Genomic DNA, 22,356 nt, shown 5'->3' with positions numbered 1-22,356 from the left:
CAGTCCCCCCAGCACCCTCGTGGCCCCCCACTGGACCCTCTCCCGCGGCTCCCTGTGCGGGCGGTGTTTCCCGGACCCCCCGCGGTGTCTCCGCCCGCCCCCCACGCGCTCCGGTGCCGGCGCCGCATCCCGCGGGGGCCGCGCTGAGGCCCCTCCCCCTCCCCGGCCCCGCCCCTCCCGGGGCCCCGCCCGCGCCCCGCGCGCGTGCGCCGCCCGCCGCCGCCGCGCAGGCGCAGTGAGGGGCGGGCAGAGGGTCCGGAGCGGGACGGGCGCGGCGGCCGCTCCCGGCGGTCTTCGTAGCGGGAGCCCGGCGCGGCCAAGGGGATGCGCCTCCGCCCGGCCCGGGCAAGGGGACGCGGGCGAAGCGACGCCGCGTGCCAGGCCGGGCCCCCGACCGCCCGCTGCCGCTCGTCCCGCAGCCCCGCGGTCGCGGAGCGCGGGTAGTGCCGCTGACCGGAGTCGCCCGCTCGGGCCCGGCCGGCCCCGCGGCCAGGGAGGGAGGGAGGGAGGCGCTCAGGTACTGGGGCGGCCGCGCCTCGGCCCCAGCCCCCGCGGGGGCCGTCGGGGCGGCCCGGCCTCCCCCCTGCCCTCCCTTCCCTCGGCGTGGAGGATGGTGCAGCCGCCCGCAGCCCCGGAGCCGGGCCGGGGCCGCCCTCCCCGGGGGCTGAGGGGATGAGCCGTGCCCCGCCGGGTGGTCGCTAGCGCAAGGATGACCACTCCCGCCCTGCTGCCGCTCTCCGGGCGGAGGCTGCCCCCGCTCAACCTGGGGGCCTCCGCCTTCCCGCACCACAGGGCTACCTTGAGACTCTCCGAAAAATTTATCCTGCTCCTTATTCTTAGTGCCTTCATCACCCTGTGCTTCGGGGCGTTCTTCTTCCTCCCCGACTCCTCGAAGCACAAGCGCTTTGACCTGGGCTTAGAGGATGTGCTCATTCCCCACGTGGACACCAGCAAAGGGGGCAAGAACCTCGGCGGCTTCCTCATCCACGGGCAGGGGCACGACGAGCACCGGCACAGGTAGGTAGCTTGCTCGCCGGCGAGGGAGCGGGACTGGGGAGAGGGAGATCCCTTAAAATAGGTCCTTCCCGTACTGCTGTTCCTCCTCTCTCCGACATCCTCGTGTCTTCCCAACGTGCATCAACTTCTGAGCGCTAGCCTGGTGTCCTCCAGCTGCCACATGTAGCTGTGGCTCCACGTTTTCTTTCCCAGTGTGAATTTAGCCTTCTGGCGAGCGAGAGCTGGGAGGATAAATATGAGCTGTCCTCCAGTGACTGATTTATTTTCTCACCCTGGCCAATTCCCTGCATCAGTCATGGAGAGAAGGGGGTTAAGTTATGGCGTTTGTGGAGACAGTATAAGTGACTGAAAAACTGCTGCATCTCTTCTGTAGCTATTATGTGCTTACTCAAAACAGCTGCTTGTTGCTGAATAGTGTGCAAGAACTTTGATCTGACAAAGACTGCTTGCTGTGATCCAGAGGCTGTCAGCCTCTGATGAGCAGGACACGGAACTAGTGCACATGGCACAATTGCCTTTTCCTGGCCCTTAAAATCACTTGTAATTATGTTATTCCAGATAATTGAAGTTGCTGGTTGCTGAGTTGCCTTAATTGTATTTGCCAGTGTAAAGAACTTGGAGATAAGATAAGAGTATCAAGGTTTAATGTCATACTATTGATAGCTTTTTGGGGGCCACCTAAAGTTTTGTGTGGTGTAAGCCTCTAAATGCTCAAGGCTGGGTCATGTGAAGTAAAGCGTTCAAAATGGAGATAAAAACCCCTTAAATTATCGTTATATGTGCTTGCTTCTAACATACTTTAATTGCTTAAATCCTGCCCTAGTGCCTAGATCATAGTGAGGCTGACAGATCTCTCTTCACTGTCAAACATGTGCTAAAATATGATGATGGGTGATAAAAGTTCTGCTCTTCCATACTCAAATTAGTAATACAGTGAAATTTGAAGAAAGGTTACTTATGTTGGTAATGTTCCTTTGAGAACAGTTTAAAACATATCTTTTTTATGTAAGTATTATTTAAAGGTTATTTGTGCTAGATTAAAAGGAGAGGTTTTAATTGACCTCTTTTTATTAATCTGTTATGAGTTATAAAGAATACCTGAATACTGTGTTATTTTTCCTTAAGGCATCTTTGCTGTCGGATGCCTTAGGCCACGTACATGAGCCCTTTAGCCCTTTCTCGCTATCTGAAAGGGCATGGATACTTAATATTTAACAAGTACTTATTTTGTCTATAATGTTAATTGCTGATGTGGTTAAATGTTGCATTAAGGATAAGTTTAGACAGTCCCTAATATGCCTTTGAAGTTCTCGTGTTTCGCTGTGTGTGTTTTTTTTTTCTCGTGATGTTATTTCTTAGCTTCCCTGGTCCCTGTTGCACATTCAGTCAAAATCAGTTTCTAAAATATAGGACAGATGAAACAAAAAGAGAGTTCAGGAATTTTCAAAACTCCAGCTGTGACTGTTGTACCTTGTGTTTTCCAGTAGATGGGCTGTAGAAAAAGGAGTTAGTTGATAGTGATATTTCATGTGGGTCCTTTACAGGTTCTTCTTGAAGTGTAATTACTGAGGCCACAGCTTTAGTAATGAAGTACATACGTTTTTGTCTGTCATGTGTAGATAAGCAGTAACTTAAAACTGTTGGAACTAAATGCATTTTTGGCTGTTTGGGATATGTTCTCAAGCGAAGTGGTTATCCTGTCATCAGTCACCTCTCCTACTGTTCCTCTATTGCTATAACTGTGTGTACCCTGCCCTCCATTCGAAATTTCCCTGTCATGTTCTTTTTTTTTTTTTATGGCCACATTTTGAATTGTTATTTGAGCAAGAATAGATATTGTTCCTGTTGTTTTAGCCCTGCAAACCGCTAGATTACTCTAGGCATATCTTAACTGCTTAAAAAGCCTGCCTGCTTAACCTGCTTGGAAGACCCTTGTGTGAATGCCACAAAATGCACTGTGAAGCAAGGTTACGTGCTTTACTTTCAAAACAATTTCTTTGGCTGATTACCATACAGTCTTATCAACAAGCTATTTCCTAGCTTGGAGCTGATGTGATGGCTGCTTTCCATAATGGAAAACGCTTGTTGCCATTTTCATTATCGAGTTCTTGCTCCTGGGTTGCAGGGACATTGATAGATGGTATTTTGAGAAAGTATAGGGTCTTTGGTGGTGAGTTCTAGGTTACTTGTTATATCTGTTTGGGATGGAAAACTTTGTTCTGCCTGCTGTCAAAGAGCAAAGTCATGCGTCAGCTACTCTATAAGTGTTGGTTTTTGGGTAGTGCAGAGGAGTTATGGTACAAAAGATCAGGAGAAATTAACCTACCCTGAGTACGAAGGAGGATGCAGTCTAAGATGTGCAGTGTGAGGATGGATTGACAAGTTGTATTTCCGGAAATTGAGGGCCTTAGGTAATCAGATCAAAGGTCATTCATATGAATGATCATGAAATGACAGGTGTTTTGGTTTAGTCACTAAAAAAAGTGTTTCTTCTGTGAATGCCAGTATTGACCTCTATCAAATGATAAAGTGCTCATATTAAAATGCTGCTCCCTTGGTATATAGGCTATAATAATTTAATGCACATTTTGCCCTACTCAAATTTTTAGCTTTGTAGGCTGTTGGAAAATAATTTTGTTTCTATCTTCTAGCAAAATATAGCAATGCTGTAGGTATCAAGTTGTCGTGCAGCTATGCTTTAGTGTTGGGTGTACAAACAATGGTTCCCACAGGACCTTTTCTGTATTCCTTGCATTGCTTTCCCACCTTGTCCCTTGGGCACCCTTGACATTCTTGAGTGCTTTTATTATTATTGTTACAGTGGTTACCCCTTGCTGACATTAACTTTACATCTTCCATTAAACTGTTTTCCTTACTGCTCCCGTCCCTTTTTTTGTTTTCCCTTCCAGGCAGAAAAAGGCAGGAGGTGGGGGGGAACCCTGCTCCCTTCCTGATGTTCTTAAATATTTATTCAAGAATTACAGTGTCCTTGCCTATCATCCAAACAAAAAGACATTTCATGTAAGGAGATGGTTAAAATCTGGAGTAAAACTGCAATTTATATTTTGGGAAATGGAGGGGATGTATTGCAAGGTGATGATCATTTTCATGTGCTCATTTCATCGGTAAGCTCTTCATGTGCACTCGCAGCACAGTGCATGGGGAATGAGTTGGAAAGGTGTACCCCAAAAGTTTGCCTCTGAGGGGAGGGAGAGTGGAAAAGACTAGTCCAGGACTTAGGAAGATATGTGCGTACACACACTTTTAAAAAATAAATTTAATTTCCTGAAGATGAATTTCTCTCCATTTCAAATAGGATATTGCAGAGATTCTGGAATGAGAGCTGCATGGTTTTAAAGATACATCTTGCCAAACTAACTTGAGCGTCACTCAAAATTTGTTACACAGTTTTAGATAACTGTCACTTCTCCCAGACTTCTACATCTCCTGCCACACAAAAATTCTTAAGAGGTTTCTTACTACCCAGTTACTTTTCAGATATCTTAGGTATTTTATTCTTCCATACCAGGCCTAAAAGATAGCTCAGGAACCAAATCAAAACATTCTTATGGCTTCTTGGCATCTAATGTAAATGAGTGAGAATGCAGATGCCCTGTAATCTCCTTGATTTCTCAGATTTTTCGAAAACAGGATTATCTGCAATATGAAAATGGAGGGAACTTGTTTATTTAATGATGTGTCAAGCAGCTGCTCTTTATATTACTTTACAGAAGCTAAGATCATTTCTGTGGTAAAAGTGCATTAATCTTAGAGGCAACGAATAATGTAACTTTAGGAGCTCAAAGCAACAAAGCTACTTTGTAACAGCAATTGGACTACTATTGTGCCAACAGTTAAGTCCTTCAGAATTTGCAAAGCTGTATCTTCAACTGCTAAATTCCTGTGTATTGCTGAAGTCATACTTTGTCTGTGCTTAAAAAACAAAAACAAAACACCAACCCTCATGTCATCAGGTTGATAGCAGGAGTTGTTAATAGAAGTGACCACCTCAACTACCTTACCCTCTGTGAGTGAGTAGGTATAGATCAGTTTAAATCATGCTTTCAACTTTGTTTCTGGAAAGCTAAGGAATATTGATTTCCATGTGATGCAAAGATATAAGCTCAGCAGTCTGACATGACCAGTTGAGAGTCAGCAACTGTATGGCAATAGTCTAAAAGTGCTCTTTCTTCTGTTGCTCCATATGTGGTTGTCTCTATGGCAGTAGCAGCTCCTGTGTCAACTCATAGGAGGTGAAAATAACAAAAATTATTCTGAGGAGCTTTCAGTCTTAATTTTTTCTTTTAAATTCTGCATTTTTTAAAAAGAAGCAGGAAAAGCTTAACATACTTCTTTTGAATCCCTTTATCTTATCTGTATGACTTAATTAGCCATACTAAAAGTGGGCAGAGGAGATAATTTAATCTCTATTCCTGGGATCAGTGTGTTCTGTCATAAAAGTACATAACGCTCTTTGCTCTTCCTTTCCCAACTTTACTCTAGGCACAGCTCATTAGTGTAATTAACAGTATTTGCTGTTGTGATTCAGTGGGCCTGTTTTTTCCCCTGAAAAATCAGGAGCCGCTGTGGTGTCTGCACCCCAACTCCTACTCCATTCAGTTTTTCATTGCAGGCTCCCCACAGTCTCTTTCAAGTGTGGGCACTGAGTTTAGGCTGAGATGCTTGATCTAGAAGCAAGGATTTTCTAGGGTTCAACACACAGGAGATACGGGTCCTCATGGTTACATCTCTGGAGCTCAAGTAGTACGTTCCAATTCAGGGGTCAGAAATATCTTGTATGTCTAGGGCAAAGTAGGCATAACTGACTGGTGCCAGTCTTCAACTGTTGAAACTACTGCAAGAGCACTGGCCCTCTTTATTGGGAGACTTTTCTCAGCTGGAGTTTTTGGTAGACAAATATAATTCTTCATTCTGGACTCCATTTTGAGAAGGGACTTGAGAGATGATGCTGGTACTTGAAGATTTATGGGAGTTTGATTTCTTCTGGAGTGCCCACTTTATACCCTTAAACTCAATTGGGATTTGTCCTGAAGTTGCACTGGGCAGTGGGAGAGGTGCCCTCTTGTATTATTTCTGAGGTTCTGCTGGAATTAACGCATTATGTTGTAGGCTGAGAAGTGCTTTCAATTTTGAATTACAAAATGCAAATTCTAGACCATCTGTCTAGATGTCCTCCCTCCTCTGCCCCATCTGCTGAACAGAGTAGAGCATGTGTAGAGCACTGCTTTCTTCACGTTCTTTTACTGTACTCCAGTTTGTCAAAGTATTTCCTCTATTATGAAAGAGGGGAGTCAAGAGCTGGTGTTCTCCAGTTCTTACCCTTTTCAGTTAAAAAAAAAAAAGTTTTAACTTGTTGGTTTTCTGCATGATCTATACTTTGTCTACATGCTGGAAAACAATCAGGCGTGGGAAAACTGCAGGAAGCCTGCTAGCTGGATTTACGCCAGCTAGTGGGTGGGAGGCAGTAGCAATTTGGTTCATTCGTAGTTTTGTAGATTAAAATCTCAAAAGAACTTTAGCATAAATGTGGGTTGCTTGATTATGGTAGCAATGGAGGCAATAGTAAGCAACATGGCTAGTTGTGGGCATATTGCACTACGAGAGTTCTCCAGTTTGTTTGATCCTCTCAGTTTCCTGTAGTAAATACAAATATCTCGATCCTACTCAGCTAGTTCTGAGTTATGGGTTTTTGCTTCCTTACAGCAAACGTCACCAAACTTGTAATTAGTTTTTCATACAGGTGTGGTATGTGCACGTTTTCATAACAACTGAACTGAGGCTGAATATGGGCAAAGAGGAGAAATTTTGTAATACCTTTATTTTCTTCTTATGTCCATCCCTAGAAAGCCCATAAAATTAAAAAACATGGTCAATGCTTTTATTCTACCTTTCTGCACTTCCATTATTGCAGCTGTCGATGTTGAGAAGAGACTGGTCTCATGAGTAGGCAGCTGTTCCTCAGAGAAGTTATTCCAGCTAACAAAGTGGGAACTTGGGGACACCTGTTTGGGTATAGCTTGTGGGATTTGTTCTTTTCCCTTCATTTTCAGATGCAGGCTCAAGTGAGTGCTGTCATCTGTCTTAATTCAGTAATTAGATTATCACTTTATTACTGAAATTCAGAGTTCTCTTGCAAGTTAGCTGTTTGTGGAGAGAGGAGTGTTCAACTGGCCAACAAACCTGTAAGGGCAAGAAAGGGAAAAAATAAGTATCTTTTTTCCTGCTGCCTCAAACCTTGAAATAAAAAGTCTGAGGGCTTCAAATGTCCTGTATGACAGTAACTTTTCTGAAGTATCTGCATTTACAATCTAATGGTTTTTCTCTTATTTGCTCAATATGACCTGGGATATTTGTCTTCAAATTCAACACATAGATTTTGGTTTATTATTTTATTGTATTGAGAGTAAATACATTCATTCATGGGGGGAGGAATGCTGGGAAAAGTTTTGGTGATTGCTAGGTTCTTGTCATAGGTTTGCTCATAAAATTTGTGGGATTTTGATTCCTTTTGTCTTTGTTGTCTGACCTAGTGTCCTGTATGGAGGAAATTATGTAACTTCATCCATTCACTCTAAGATCTGGAGATTCTGTGTTATTGTTTGAGATCTTCGAATACTAAATAATAAGGGAGATAATTTCCCTGGTAACTTCCATTCTTGTTTTTTTGAGTACCCAACCAGGTACACTGGTGTTTCTAAAATTTAAAAAAAAAAAAAAAGCTTAGAAGATAAGTTAATAAATAGCCTATAATATTATTATGTCAGCTAGACATTGCTTTTTAAAGGTCTTTTTGGCCCTGTTGCCAGAGCAAACAAAGTTTGTGGACATGCTGTGTGTTTACCTGTAGCTCTTACTGACCCTTTGCTGTTCTGTATTCCTCATTCTTCCCTGTAGGATCTCTCAGCAGCAAAGGGTGACCTGTTGAAATAAGTGCCAAAGGAAGGATCACAGCTGTGAGCCCAAGAGTCATTTGTGATACTTGGTCTGTGTTAGTCAGTCTGCACAAGTGTAACTCTGAACAGCCACAGCACTTGTCCTCTGTTCTTCACTGATTGCTGGAGAGGGGTGGTTGGAGATTAATGCTGTGGCAGGGAAGAGCTGGATTTTATGAGATAGCAGTAGCAATGAGGTGTGTTACTGAGGTGGTAGGAAACATTGGAACAGAAAGCGGAAGGCTATTGGTGTTTGAACTACAGGACTGTGTTAGTTCTTCTTAGAGGACTTATTTGCCCAAATGTTGAATCATATTTGCGATTCTCTCTTGCTGCTTTTTTTTTTTTTAAATACTCTTATGATGCACACTGATGAAGAGGATTACCTTCCATGTGGTATTGAGCATTAGTTTCATTAATGTTTTATGTGCTCTGTTACTTGCTAGTCACCTCTTAAACCACCAGAGGATTTTGAAATGCTTTCCCAGCTCCTTGCAGTTACTGCCATTGTGGCTTACAGTGGACAGCTAGCTATTTTCCATGATTCTATTTGAGAGAGCAAGTTTGAGATTCTCACTTGGCTTAACATTATGTAATCTGATCAGTATGGCATGAGCAAAATTACAGCTTTAAGGGAGTACATGTGATGAAAGTATTTTCTTGCTATATAAAGCTCTAGGAACTCTTAAATGAGATAACTCTGTTAACACCAGGATGCAGAAATGTCAGTTTTCATAGAATCCTAGAATGGTTTGGGTTCAAAGGAACCTTAAAGATCATCTAGCTCCAACCCCACTGCCATGAGCAAGGACATCTTCTACTAGACCAGGTTCCTTAAAGCCTCGTCCAACTTGGCCTTGAACACTTTCAGGGATGGCGAGTCCACAGCTTCTCTGGGCAACCTGTGCCTCACACCCTCACAGTAAAGAATTTCTTCCTAACATCTAATATAAACCTCTTCAGTTTAAGGCCATTCTTCCTTGTCCTATCACTACGTGCCTTTGTAAAAAATCTCTCCAGCTTTCTTGTAGGTTCCCTTTAGGTACTTGAAGGCTGCTAGAAGGTTTCCACAGAGCTCTCTCCAGACTGAACAACCCCTACTCTCAGCCTGTCTTCATAGAAGATGTGCTCCAGCTTTTTATATGCTAGTAGGCAGTTGGAAGACTTTTGCAAGATGGTGTTCATCTCAGCTGAGTTTTAGCACTGTTTGCAGTCCAGCAAGGCATTTGGAGCTTTCACAGACAGGCTGCAAGGTAGTTTCTCCCTCTCAGTAATTTGCTATCATATCTCTCTGTGACCTGCTGACATGTTTTAATGTCTGAAGTGTACAGTCAGGCCATTTATGAGCAGGTGACCATCAGTGGTAAATCAGACTAATCCAATTGACTTTTTATTGGATCAAACTGAATGTGATCACTAAGGGTAAGGAAAACGTACCGTCTGTGGGATTGGTATATCCCTTAAATCCTTCAGTGGGAAGGGGAAGATCACATCTGCCGTGTTCTCGCTTTGAATATCCTGCTGGATAAATAAACTTGTGCTGAATATACTGGGTTCTACACTTGGTTTAGGTTTGTTGGCTAGTAAGAATAGCTTACAGCATGTGCTGTTCCCTCCGCAGATTTTTCTGGATATGTTGCTATCTTTATAAATGTGTTGCATTTTGAGTGCTATTTGCTGTTTTTCCAATGCAAGTTGTGGGATCTGCTTTTGCTCCAGAATACTTTCATCCTTTCTGTAGTATATTTAGAAAATTGTAATCCAGAGCTGACTTTCTGGACCACAAACTTCCTGTTTGTTTTTATTACTTTTGTGACATGAAATTTGCTCTATGCTTTAAAAATAGAACTTGAAAAACACCTGCCACTCTCTTGGCTTGTTTGAGATGGCAAAAGTAGAGGGAAGGATGCTTAGAGAAGAGGGAAGTTATTTTCCTTGTTAAGATACAAAATTCCTCTCCTCCCCCCCTTTTTTTTGTTTCCAAAGAAAGAAAGAATTCTGTCCTGAAAAAATGATAGTGTGAACTAGTTTGACTAAGAACTGTGTTTCTGGTGACCTTTTAAATCTCTTAATCAGGTTTATCTTGGAAACAGTGATGACTATTTAATTCTAAACTTAATAATTGCAGATGATGCAAGCAGTGCTATAATCACACATTCTTAGTTTCCTAAAGGCATCTGTTCTGCTGTCACTGGCTTCTGTTCGAGTCGAAAATGTTCTCCAAGTTTTTAAGTACTGTATGTAGTGAATTCTGAATTGCAATGCACAGTGTTCTGGAGAAGACATGACTGCAGAGGGTTAAGTGGGCTCTTCTGTTTCATGGAGCTCTGATGTTATAAAGGGTATTCAAGACATTCAGATATTCAAATTTTCTACAGATAGTAGAATCCATGGCAATTGAAATATTAATGGGTCTCTGAAACAGCCCTTTTCCAATAAATACATAAAAATCAAAACAAATGAGAAACAATGCTAACAATTAAAAAAAATTTTAACTTTAGTTTTATCACTGTCTTGCACATTATTTTAACTGGTTGTTGCTCTGAACTGTTAAAAATACTGATTTAGGTACTTAAAAACAGTTAAGTTGATTCTGCTGATTGTTATACTTGTTAAATTGGTTGAGATCAGTGCAGTGAAAAGTTAATAGAATTTGAATGTTACACCTATTTCTATGTGAAATGAGTTACTATTTCACATGCCAGAGGATGGACCTTAACTGCTCTTCAGTAACTGTCACCCTAATGACTAAGAATTTTTTCAATTTTATGTCATGTCTAGGAACTTTCTCATTTTGAGAGTTTGATACCCATGGAAGGATACTAGAGATATCACATATACAGTTATATTATCCGTATATGTGATATCTATAAACTGCTTGGTGAAGTGGATAATCAGTTGTCACTGCTATCACTTAAATACTTGAATGTGAAGCTTTAAAACCAATGACTAATGAGGTGACCGATATTCTACTCGAAGTTTTTATAAGTAACTTCTGTATGAACTTGGTTCAGCATTTTCTTGAAGTAATATTAGTGAACATGATGATTGGGAATAATTCAAAGTTGTACTGGTAACCAAAGGAAGCTCTTTTGTAAAAACAACACCAAAATCCACCCAAGTCCCCACCCCAAACCAAACAATAAACCCTCCCATCACCCCATCATTCTTGGTATTTATGTGAAAAACAATGGCAGAAACCAGTGATGGAAGAGAACCTGGAATCTTTCTGACAGGCTTTTTCTCAGCCCTGTGTTGGCATTGCAGCATTTGATTGCTGCTTGTTGGCCAAAGTTGGCACTGGTAGACAGTTTATTCACTCAAAGTGAGTGCCTAATGGTGACTTTGTTCTTGAGCGTGTTGGTGAAACAACAGAATTTTTATCATTGCTCCATGTGACCCCCAGGTCCTTGCTTGGCTCTGTTCTCTTTTGATATGTTTATTTTGGTTTCTATAAATCACTTGAGTGCTAATTTTATTCTGATGGGTGTGCTGTTGTGGTTATGCTCAGTCATTCGCTTGACACCCCGTCTCCCCTTTTTAGACATAATTTTCTCAGAATAGCATCTGGCCGTCACACTATGGTGGGACTAGATCATCCAATCTACTGCTATTACAAAGAAAAATGAGGCTTGACATGTTCATGTCAATTTGGCAAGGTGCCTGAATCATTGTGCTCAATGAAATATGTGACGTTTCAAGTGGTAATGTAACCTGCAGGAGCACTTGCAGGAGAAACTTGAGGCGGTGCAAAGAAAATGCCACGTTTGCTTGGGCTGGAAGGTTTAGATGCTGACACAAGCCACCTGATCAATCCCCATCACAAGATGGTTTAACCCATTCCGATATTTCATTTTATTCAAAATTTTTTATTCTCTAGAATTCGTTGGTGGTGATCCTAGAAAAAGTTAAGTGCCTTTTGAGTTCAAAAGCTAAAAAAACCCAAGGAAACATCCATGGATCTTCCTTTCATACATTAACAGGTAGACAAACTAGCAACTAGCCCAAACTTCAAAGTGGTGTGTGTAACTTTTGAGTAAGTTGTAATTCCTTGCTTTTCTATGGTTCTCTAGCAAGTTGGTTTTGAACTTTCATGGATTCATAGTATGGAATTTTTAGGAAAAAAAAAGAAAGCAAGCTATGTAATACTATCTAGTGTTTTAGTAAGTATTAGTGTTTTTAGTATTTAGTGTTAGTATTAGTATTTAGTGTTTTAGAAAGTACGTAGAGGCATAAAAAATTAAATTACTCCTAAAATATGATACTTAAAAAAATCATTTTTCTATCTGACTTCTGTTAAGGAGAAGAAATTCTGGAACCTGTACAGACTGTGAGTAGAATTCTTCCGAGCTGTCTTGAAAAATTCCCTTAAACTGCATCAGCCATAACCTTGTTCTTACCAGCTTTCAAGTGTATTCAATAGTGCTTAAAATAGAATGCCTTTTGAGATTTAGAAAGGCTTGTATTTACATCAAACTGTTAAAAAACACTTGTGGCAGATGGTTTTTGGATTTGTATTTTATTTTCAGTTTCTGCTCTACCTCTTCTTTGTATAGAATTGTTCACTTATTTTTAGCAATTTGACCCTACTGTTTTCAGTTCAGTGCTCAACAATTAAAAGGAAACAGGGCAGTGAAGGTGGCAAGTGCTATCCAATGGTTCTGTAGTCCAAGACTTCTAAAACAGCATCACCATCTTCTGTGCTATGTGGAGATGGGAAAGCTGCGAGGGGAGGAAAGGGTAGGCGTTGGATTTGTAGTCTAACCCAGAAATTTTTCTTATATTCCTTTATGCCATGCTGGTTTTCAGATCACGAACAGCCTTTGCCCCAGCCTTTCTCCCACAAAGGCTACGTGTGGTACTGAAACATGTTGTGGTGACGGATGGCTAATAATGCCTCTTCTTCTTTTAACCCGTTAATAATGACTGAACTGGAGCCGCTCAGAAGAAAGAATGAATAAAAACCTCCATAAAACTGAAGAAATCCTCAAGAAAGGAAGCTACATTTGGCTTTAACAGCCAGTTTAAATACCATGTTTTGTGTTATTTATTTTTTCTGGAATCCAGAATGATAATGACTGAAGGTGACAAAATATTTATAGGGGAGGGAATTAAGCTTCCATTTTCTAGTCTGAGTGCATAATTTTGCAGCACCTTTACTTTAGGGTTGGAAAGAACTTCCAGCTAATATTAACTTCCATGCTTGACAGTGGCTGCAAGGATATGACCTTTTACCACAGCGTTAATCTTCAGAAATAGAATCTGTCTTTAAAATTGCCATGGGTGAGTGTTTGGCATCTTCTGCCACACACAGAGGTTCTTCAGACAGGAGATACACAGCAGTTATTTACCGGCTCATGCAGAGAGCCTCACCAGTTAGGTTATTTACTGTGGATTAATGTGCTTACCAGCTCAGTGAGTCTCTGCTGGCCTGGAAGGTATAAGGTAGGAAAATATCAACCTCCTTTGATCTTGGAGTGGGTTGATTCTTGATCCGGCTGAGTCAACATATTCCAACTCCACTTTTTCCTCAGCTTTTATGCCTTTTGAAGTCAATATTTTTCTCTTGGATTAAGTTAGTATCTCATCAATTACACTCTGTTTCTTACCTTTGGTAGCTTATAGCTGTGAGAGTATCCTCTCATAAGGTTCCAGTTTATTTTTGGAGCTCAGCCCAAGCTCACACTGGATTTTGAGTTGTAAAAGAGTTGAATCTCATGATTTGGTGATCTTGGGACCATATGCTTGTTTACTCTGGACCAGTATGTTTGAAGCTGTTAGGTCTGAACTCAAAATAAACATGACTTTGTTGCCTATAGCCAGTGAAGTGAAGGAAAGAGTTGTGAGTTGTTTTCTAGTTCCAGAGTTTTCATTAGTCAGATCAGTGCTGTTATCCTGTTTGAGTCATCTCTTAGTTATGTACTGTTATATAGTACATATAGCATGGATACATTCGTTAGTGAAATGATCTGTTTTTCATGAAAGAGGTAAGAAAGTTGCCGTAATAGTTTGAGCTAATGAAACAGATTTTATTTTGATCTTTGAGGAATCAAACATTTAACTACATCTATCCATGAGCTGCATTTTGTTGCTGGGAATTTAGGAAGTTGTATATGGTGGTGGTGAAGGAAGAAATTAGACTTTACATGCTGGATGCATGTATGATTATATTACACAAATTAATAGAGGAAGAGACGTGTGTACTATGTACTGTTTATAAAGCTCTCTGAAAAACTTGAAATTCTATTGATGAAGACAATTCAAAGACCAAATTGCTGAGACATTTTATATCCCCATCTCTCTCCTTGTTTTGGATTCATGTTCTTAGCTGCAGTACTTCTGTGTATTTTCTGTCTCGGTCATGTCAAGAGCAGTTTGTGTCCAGCTCATCTATTGTTGCATACATCTAAAGTCTGTATGTGTAGCCTGTAAAACGTTTATATTTAACTGATACTGGAAATAGCTTTTAATCAACATTTCATTGCATTAGCTTAATTTGTTAATGTTATCATAGGTTTATGAAAAATATCCATGATAATTCTAGATGTACATACTACTGAGACATTTGCTGTATTTTGTTTCTTGCATCCTGACAATATTTTTTTTATAGCAGATATATATGGAAAAAGATTTGCTTAGCAATTCCCAAAGAAAGCCAAATCATCTTTGGATGAATTATTTGTAATGTGTAAGAGTAGTTTACACATCACAATTTCCTCTGTCATACATTTTTGTATTCTGTTATGTTTACCATCATGATGCTGACATCCTTACCTTGTTTATGGGTCAGTCATTCCTTAGACTTTTGCTGACAGCAAAATCCAGCACATATTGTTTACTCAGTTGGGAAGATGTTTCAGTTGGGAAGATGTCCTTTGCAGAGTGAAGCTTATCATTCATATTCTATGCAGTTTGCTCATGGAGCAAATGAGCAAACTCCACTGCATAATTTATGGCAACGATATCTATATCCTTGAAGATATTCAGAAGCTATCTGGACATGGTACTGGGCATTCAGTTCTAGGTGACCCTGCCTGAATATGGGAGTTGGACTGGATGACCTCCAGAGTTCCCTTTCCACCTCAAACTTTTTGTGATTCTATGATGGGTGCTGTATTCTTGTCAGATGTGCAAAAACCTGCTTTCCGTATTCATAGATGTACTGAGTAGTGTGAGCCTTCCATTGTTATATTTTTTCAGATGAGGAGTTACTGATCCTCTGTTGCATTTCTGGCCTTTTTGAAAAGGGAAAAACTCAACACCCAGTTATCTGTCTCTTGAATCACAATTGTGTATTTCATTAGCAGTGTGGATTATTTTAATGTGGGAACTTATTAAAAGCACCTAGAAGGCTAAATAATTTGTCACACAGTTGCCTCTGCTTTACTGACAAGATTAAAGAACTTTGGGAGTAATGAGATACAGTTTTGCTCTGTGGAGCAGTGCAGATTAGACTGTACGTCATGATTTGCAGGTATTTTGTTGCTCTATCTTTAGTTACTGTTTTGGCTGATTTGCTAAGTAGAGAGGTATAAAACCTTGCTGTTCTTTCCCTCTAAGTAGTCCCAGCGGTGCTGCATGGGAGAAGGACTTATATTTCTGTTTTAATTAATCCAATATTACTGTTAAGTATATCCACTCTGCAGTCAGTATCATTCTATATGAAATTCTCTTGAGTCACAGTATATGTGCTCTGTATATATAGATATACCTCCCCTCCCCTGCCCCTCCTTCCCCAAAACAACAATGACTGTGTTTAGCAACAGAACATGGTCTGCAGGTCCTGTCCTGTGTGGGCCTTTTCTCACGACGTGTGTCTAAATATCTTCTGGAAGCTATTGATATTCTGAGACTGAGTACAATCTCTTTTTTTTTTTTTTTTTTTTTTGTTTTCTTGCCCCATAATTCATCCAATGTCTGTAAGCAGGACTACATTTTAAAGTGTTGCCTCATAGAGGGGAAGGAAGTGATCCTGCCAGTCCTGCACTGTGATGAGCTGATCTGTGTCTTTCAGACAAATCCAGTGCTGCTGCTGTGCCACAGCAAGGCGAGTGGAGTAGCACTGATGCTGTACTAGCCAGAAGGGTTGTGCATAGCTGTGTCTTGGTGTCAAGAGGAAGAAGTAAAGGGAAATTGCTGTGTTTGGACTGAGCTTCACACCCCTAATAGTGTTGATTCCTATAATGGAATCACTTCCCTAGAGTAGATTCCAGGATTTTCCACTTTGTCTTTCTCTTCAAGCTCTGCCATACAACATTGCAGTGCATGGCTTATGGTGCCATGCATGGCGACTAGTCTTCTGATTTTAAACACATTGATAGACAGGTATCAACTTACCATGTCAGCCATATGGTAACAATTATAGGTGGAGGAGGAAGATGAATCTGAGCAGTATGTGTGAATTTCTAATCCAATATTTAAAGCAGTGTTGCTTCTGGGATGTGCAAGGCAACTTTGGCTGGGTGATTAAAATAGCATTATGGAAATGTGGCAGTTTGTGTCGACAGAACATCTGTGTGAGGGTAGTCACTTCCTTTGAGCTGTGTAGGACCTGCCAGAGGGTTTCCTGTGCAGAGAAGTCTAGTACCATCTGCTTACCTGAAAGTTTGCCATCTCTGAGTCTGCATTATATGCTACTGCTACTTTTACTTTGTAACAACCACTCTCTTTATGTGTTGGTTTTTGGTTTGTTTTTTTTTTTTTGCTGGTAACTTATTTTGTATTTGAACAATTGAGAATTTTTAGGCTAAGACCATACTAATGTCATGGCTATTGCTTTAAATTGCTTATGTTCTCCAGTTGTTTTTCTTCTGTTGGTGAGAGTTTTGGTGTTTTCTGCTGGAGATCAGGCTGCCTAGAGGATTCTGGTTGTAAAAAGAGGGAGCTATCAGACTAACTGTGGTACCCCTTTTGAACACAGACATCAGGAAGAAGACATTGCTTCAGTCAATATAGTTTTCATTTTTCCAGTATGGGGCGGGGGGGAAGAAAGAAGTATGTAAGAAAGAAGTATGTAATTAGGAACAGGAGCCTGGAGGGGAGGGGAAAATTGAGCCAGGGCTAGCAGGGGGACTTGGTGGTAGTGAGGAGCAGCAATTTCTTTTCCTGGGAGCCCGAGATGGAAACTGCACATGGAGCAAACTACAAGAGGATAGGATGACTGTGAAATGGTGCCTTTTGGTTTCCTCCCCTTTGTCCCTAAGTAGAAAGAGATCAGTGTTGTCTGAGGCATAAGAAGAGGTGGACATTGGCTGAATGAGATACTAATCGGAGAAAGGAGACATTTGGAGGAAGGTGATACTCAGGCATAAATAAAATTTAGCATTGTAGGGACTGACTTGCTGATGGAGGAAGCGGTATCAATGGGGTAAACTAGAGAAGAGGAAACCATATGGCTGAGTGAGGGGATAGAGGTGATAGTAGGGAATGGTTGTGGTTAATGGCTGTGTGAATTTGTATGCAGAAAACATGCATCTTATAACTTGGACTTTAACATCCCTGAACATGCAGGTCTGTAATACTTGAAACTCATGTCCTGTTCTGTGGTGCCCCCAGCCATTTAATCTTGCCTTTATCCTTGCCCCAGCATCAGTGTTTGGGCAGTCAGCCAGTTAGGAGACCTGATTTGGTCTGAAATGATCCATAATTTTTCAGCTGGCTCAACTCACCACTGGCTGAATGGCTTGTTGCCCGGTCTCCTGAGTACCAGCATAAGGAGTAAGTGAGCTTGCTTCTGTAGGGCCACTAAAGCCCTGAAAAATGAATGTTTTGCACAGAGATGGTGACCAACATAAGGCATATAGAGTTATAATATCCTTTATTACAAACCCCAGTATTTAGACTATTACAATTGATCATGCTATTAATGCTGCAGTTGTACACAATCAGTTTTTAACCTAACAAAGCATATATGGATATACAAGCATCCTTCATGCACTAGTTGACTTGTTTCTAAAGAACTGTTAATTTTCTAGTCACAAGTGTCTCTGTGTCAATGCCAGGGAAGCTGTGTTCCTTCGCAGTCTCTGGCTGGTGATGAGCAGAGGGAACCCCTGCTGATGGTGTGCAACTCATAATTACTCAGGGATGTTTTCTTAGCAGCCCACACAGGTGGACTTCTCTGCCTCAGTGAAGGCAGTGTCATCGCTTCTCCAGCTGGAAGTTGTGTCTGCAGATGGGTTCCCCGTGAGTTTGTCAGAAAAATTTCCCAAAGCTTAACCTGCCATGGCTCGTGCATGCATTGGTGATCTGTGTTCTAAATGTTGTTTGGGATGTCCCATCAGTTTGTTTATCTCACTGCGTTTTTATACAGTAGTCCTCAGTTTCCATCGGATCCTTGCCTTATTACTGTTGAGACCTTTTACTTGGCAGTAACTGGGTATTAATCAACTTGAATATAATGTGAAACTGTAGATGGAGTCTTTTTTTTTTTTTTTTCCTACTGCAAGCTGATATGTGTGAAACCCTGTCAAGGTATTCTTTTCTTCCTCTGTTGTTTACCTACATAGTAACTGATAGAGGATGACAGCTTCCTGCTATTAGCTCAAATGGTGGATCCTCTTATGGATGAAAAGCTCCAGCATTACCATTTTGAAACACTAGGATGTTAAAATGATTGTCATAATTTTTAGTGATTGCTTCTTAGTTTCATTAAAAAACACTCCCTTACCCCATGACAATTCTATACAGCAAATGTCTTTTGACAGCCTATTTTCTGTTGTTTCAGGCTCTGTTCTTAAGGTTGCTTATTTGATACTTTTAAAAGTCAGTAAGATGTTACTGCTCACAGTTGATGTTTAACTTTTTTTTCTGATTGTTATTTGAAACTAAATGCTTTCAAGCCCTGTTCTTAACAAAATAAAGTCAAAAGTCGGTTGATAGAGTTGTTTGCTTGTTGATTGTGTTGCTTGAAACGTTTTCATGGTCTGTTTAGTGGTTTGCTTGGGGTTTTTTTCGTTTTTGTTTTTTTTTGTTGTTTTTTTTTTTAAACCAAAAGTAGACCAGGAGTTTCCTTCCTTCTGTTATTGATCTTCCTGGAATCACATGTTTAATGTGGGGCTTTTTGGCCAAATTCTTCTCAAGTATGTCCCCTCCTGTTCTTTCATTTCAGAACAAACTTATAATGTCTATGTAGAATAGCACAGAAGCATCATCTGTCCTACCACCTGTGGAGAATGAGGCTATTGTGTTATATTAAGTACTTAAAAATTTGTATTAAGCACTTCCCATTGCAAGGAGTAAATGCAGCTTTCTCTGTGATATGTGCTATTCTTACGCAGTGATTTCCACAAGCTTTTGATAGCTGCTGGAGGAGAGTTTTCAAGCTATATCTTATGAACATAAACAGGTAAAATCCTGTTTCTCTTTTACTTAAACATCCTCTCATATATTGCTGTTTCTCTGTGTCAGGTGAAATGTTAGAAAACTCTTCATAGCTTATTAGTCAAACAAATATCACCTGTTCTCTTTTTGGGCCGAACTGCCTGAGTAAGGGCGTGCTGTAATCAAGAGATGTGCTGAGAAATTCCTTTAACATGTGTATATGCAGAGGAGAAAGGAATTTTTCAACCAGCTAAGGCTCCTACTCAAAACTGGTTCAGTTTCTGGAGGCTATTTGGGTCGTTTCCGCTACACCTGAAGATTTTCTGCATGCTTCCAGGAACTTTTTTCTTCCTCTGGGAAGAACTCCTCTGGACTTCATTCTTGTTTTTGTCCCCATCTAATCCCAAAATTCCTGTACAAGTCTAAGGTTATGAACCCAGCATCCCATCTTGGCACAACTCTCACGCAGTGTAGTTGGTACAGAGGATAAAGGAGTGGCAAGTCAGTAGTGTAGTGCTTAAGATGTAGTACAAGCCTCTGTAGAGCATATACTAAAATACTTGCTAGTGTTTGTACAAAATGTTGTACAAAATGGTACAAAATGATGAATTTTCTTTAGGTAAAAAAATATGTAAGCATTATATTTTAGAGAAAACAAACTTTTCAAAGAATGTTAAAACGTTAAGTAGTATAGTAGTTTCATATGCAATTTGTGGGTCTGCAGTGCTCAAAAGGGTAAGAATTAAGGTGTAGCAGAAGCCAATAATATTCTTGGTTTTCAGGTGTTTGAATCTGTTTTTTTTTTAATTTAAAATTAGCTGTCGAAGTCTGGCTAATTTTAGGATTCTGTTTCATAATGGGTGGCTAAGTTATCAGCTTTCCCCCAGGAAAACTACTATCAAAGCAGCTTTGTTTATCCTTGTGAAAAACACGAATTTGCAAATATTCAGTTTTGTATAGAATAAAGAAAAATAAGGAACGTTTGTAAAGATTGTAGCATGGTGACCTCTGAGGAAGATGAGCTTTGATGCTTCAGACTCTGCAGCAACTTTTGTGATATATGCCAAATCATAGAATGTACCACTCTTATTTTCCTTCCTGGCTTCTGTTGATGAGTTTGACTCTTTGTTGTTTTTTGTTTTTTGTTTTTTTTTCCTATTGGAAACTTAGTTTTGGGCAGTAGCAGTAGACTAGAAATAATATTTAAGAGCTTGATGCTGTATGTGGGAGTGCTCTGGTTCTTTTTATTTCTGCTTGAGCCTATGCTTCAGTATCTGATCTGCACCACCAACATCAACGGGTCTGTTTTGTCCTATATGTAAATGTGCTTATCTGTAAAAATTCCTTCTTTAATAAGACACAAAGATGACACGTTCTTGCATGAGAACTCAGTTCATTGCTTTCTCACTATCATAGGACCAGCTAAGTATTATTCTGCCGTGATCAAACTGTCTTTTATATCAATAAATTATATAATATGCAGGATGGTGGTTCGTACTGTATTAGAATTGACTGTGGTGAGTTGAGTTTAAATACATTGCTATGTACATGTTTAAATTTGTACAACAGCAGTGTTTCCAATGACTTAGAATGGTTTATAGTAGAAAATTCTGTGGTTTGACATTGTTAATCGTAGTAGGGTTCTGAAGTTTTGAATTAAAATTATCCTACTATTTTTTGGTGCTGTTTGAATCCAACATCAAAATAAACCTTAGATTTCCAGATGAAGAGTTGTTAACTTTTTATCCTACCCAATTCACTTGTTCAGTACTGATTTCTTTTTCTGTTTCTTATTCCTATAGTCTATATGTGTTTGTCGCTCCTGTTTCTTGTGACATTCTTTCATCTTTATTACTTTTAAATAAATAAAGTCTGTCTCATTGAGACACTAGTTGGAAAGGAAGATCTGATGTTCCAGTCAGTGTGGTGTTAGGAGACAGGAAGCTATTTAAAATCATTTTGCACAGGGCAGGTAGCACCCTTCTTCTCGTTCAGTTTTCCTGATAGAATGTGAAGAGATCCTAAATTTCCTGAAGTTTTAGTAGGATTTAGGCTTTTCAGAGTACCTTTTTAGAAGTAAGCTGGATTCCTAAAAGATAAATTTCTTTTCCCTCTGTATTAGTGTTGTAAGTACTTTGACAATCAGATTTAAGACTTTGTTCTGCAGAGGCTAAGTATTCTGCACAGATGTAATTAGCTGCAGATGTTAACTCAAGTTTCTTTAATCATCAAAAAATCTGAAATAATGCCTGTTTTTGATTGTGTTAGTGCCTTGAGGCAAATGTAGTTGTATTCTGTTTTACGTTGTGTAAGCGAAACAGATCTAAATGAGATGTGTTTGATAGAGCTGTAGTGATTGAAAACTCTACATTGTTGAACTTTTTGCTTTTTCTAATGAAGTGTTTTTGTACCTGAATGACATTAAGACACTAAAAACTGAATGAGTTTACTTGTATACAGTTGAAAACTTGTGTAATTTGTTTTATTTGCTCCTCACTAGTGAAAATTGCTTTCATTGCTGTTGTAGTCTTAAAAAGTATGTTGATCTGATTCTTCTTAAAATCTGTTTCAGCTGATACATGAAACTTCTTAGTTTCATAGTTACAGTAAGCTTAAAATATTTGTGCAGTCTCTAGTGACCCTTCTTAGCATTGAGAAATTCCTACTGCTGGTGTAAGTGCAGCTGTAGGAGTGTTTGTAGAAAACATCTGCTTTTCTTCACTGGTAAAACTTAAGCTGACTGTAGCAGCTATGACAGTGCTTCCAGGTCCCAAGGAAGTCACTGACTTGAGCTTGGCACCCTTCTCCTTTTTTTGCATTGGTGTTTGGAATAATGTGACTGCTACAGAGGTGAAGAAAAAATGCCTTTGCTAATGGTCACAGCACTTGACAGATTCTCAAGATAAGTTTTACCAGTTCTGTCCATGTCAATATTCATAACATCAGAAGCAAATAATTTCCAAAGGATGATCTCTCACCTGCATAGGTTTTGTTTTTTTGTTTTTTTTTTCCATCAAAGGTTATACATGTTCCACATTTGATCGTGTAATCTGTATTGTTTTAT

At 40.2% G+C, this 22,356-nt stretch overlaps 1 protein-coding gene across 1 annotated transcript in view; it reads left to right on the top strand.

The window, feature by feature from the left end:
* Positions 1-672: 672 nt before the first annotated feature.
* The window catches only part of MAN1A2 (mannosidase alpha class 1A member 2), a 138,857-nt gene continuing 117,173 nt past the window's right edge, over positions 673-22,356 (top strand). Inside the window, exon 1 of the mRNA XM_017814630.1 lies at positions 673-1,017. Within this exon, the coding sequence (XP_017670119.1) occupies positions 710-1,017 (308 nt within the window). The 5' untranslated portion in view covers positions 673-709. The remainder of the gene's footprint in view (positions 1,018-22,356) is intronic.

This window comes from Lepidothrix coronata, unplaced genomic scaffold (genome assembly GCF_001604755.1).
Source record: "Lepidothrix coronata isolate B3197 unplaced genomic scaffold, Lepidothrix_coronata-1.0 Scaffold46, whole genome shotgun sequence".
Lineage (NCBI taxonomy): Eukaryota > Metazoa > Chordata > Aves > Passeriformes > Pipridae > Lepidothrix > Lepidothrix coronata.
The sequence above is the reverse complement of the archived record's forward strand: the minus strand, read 5'-3'. Positions and strand labels throughout refer to the sequence as shown.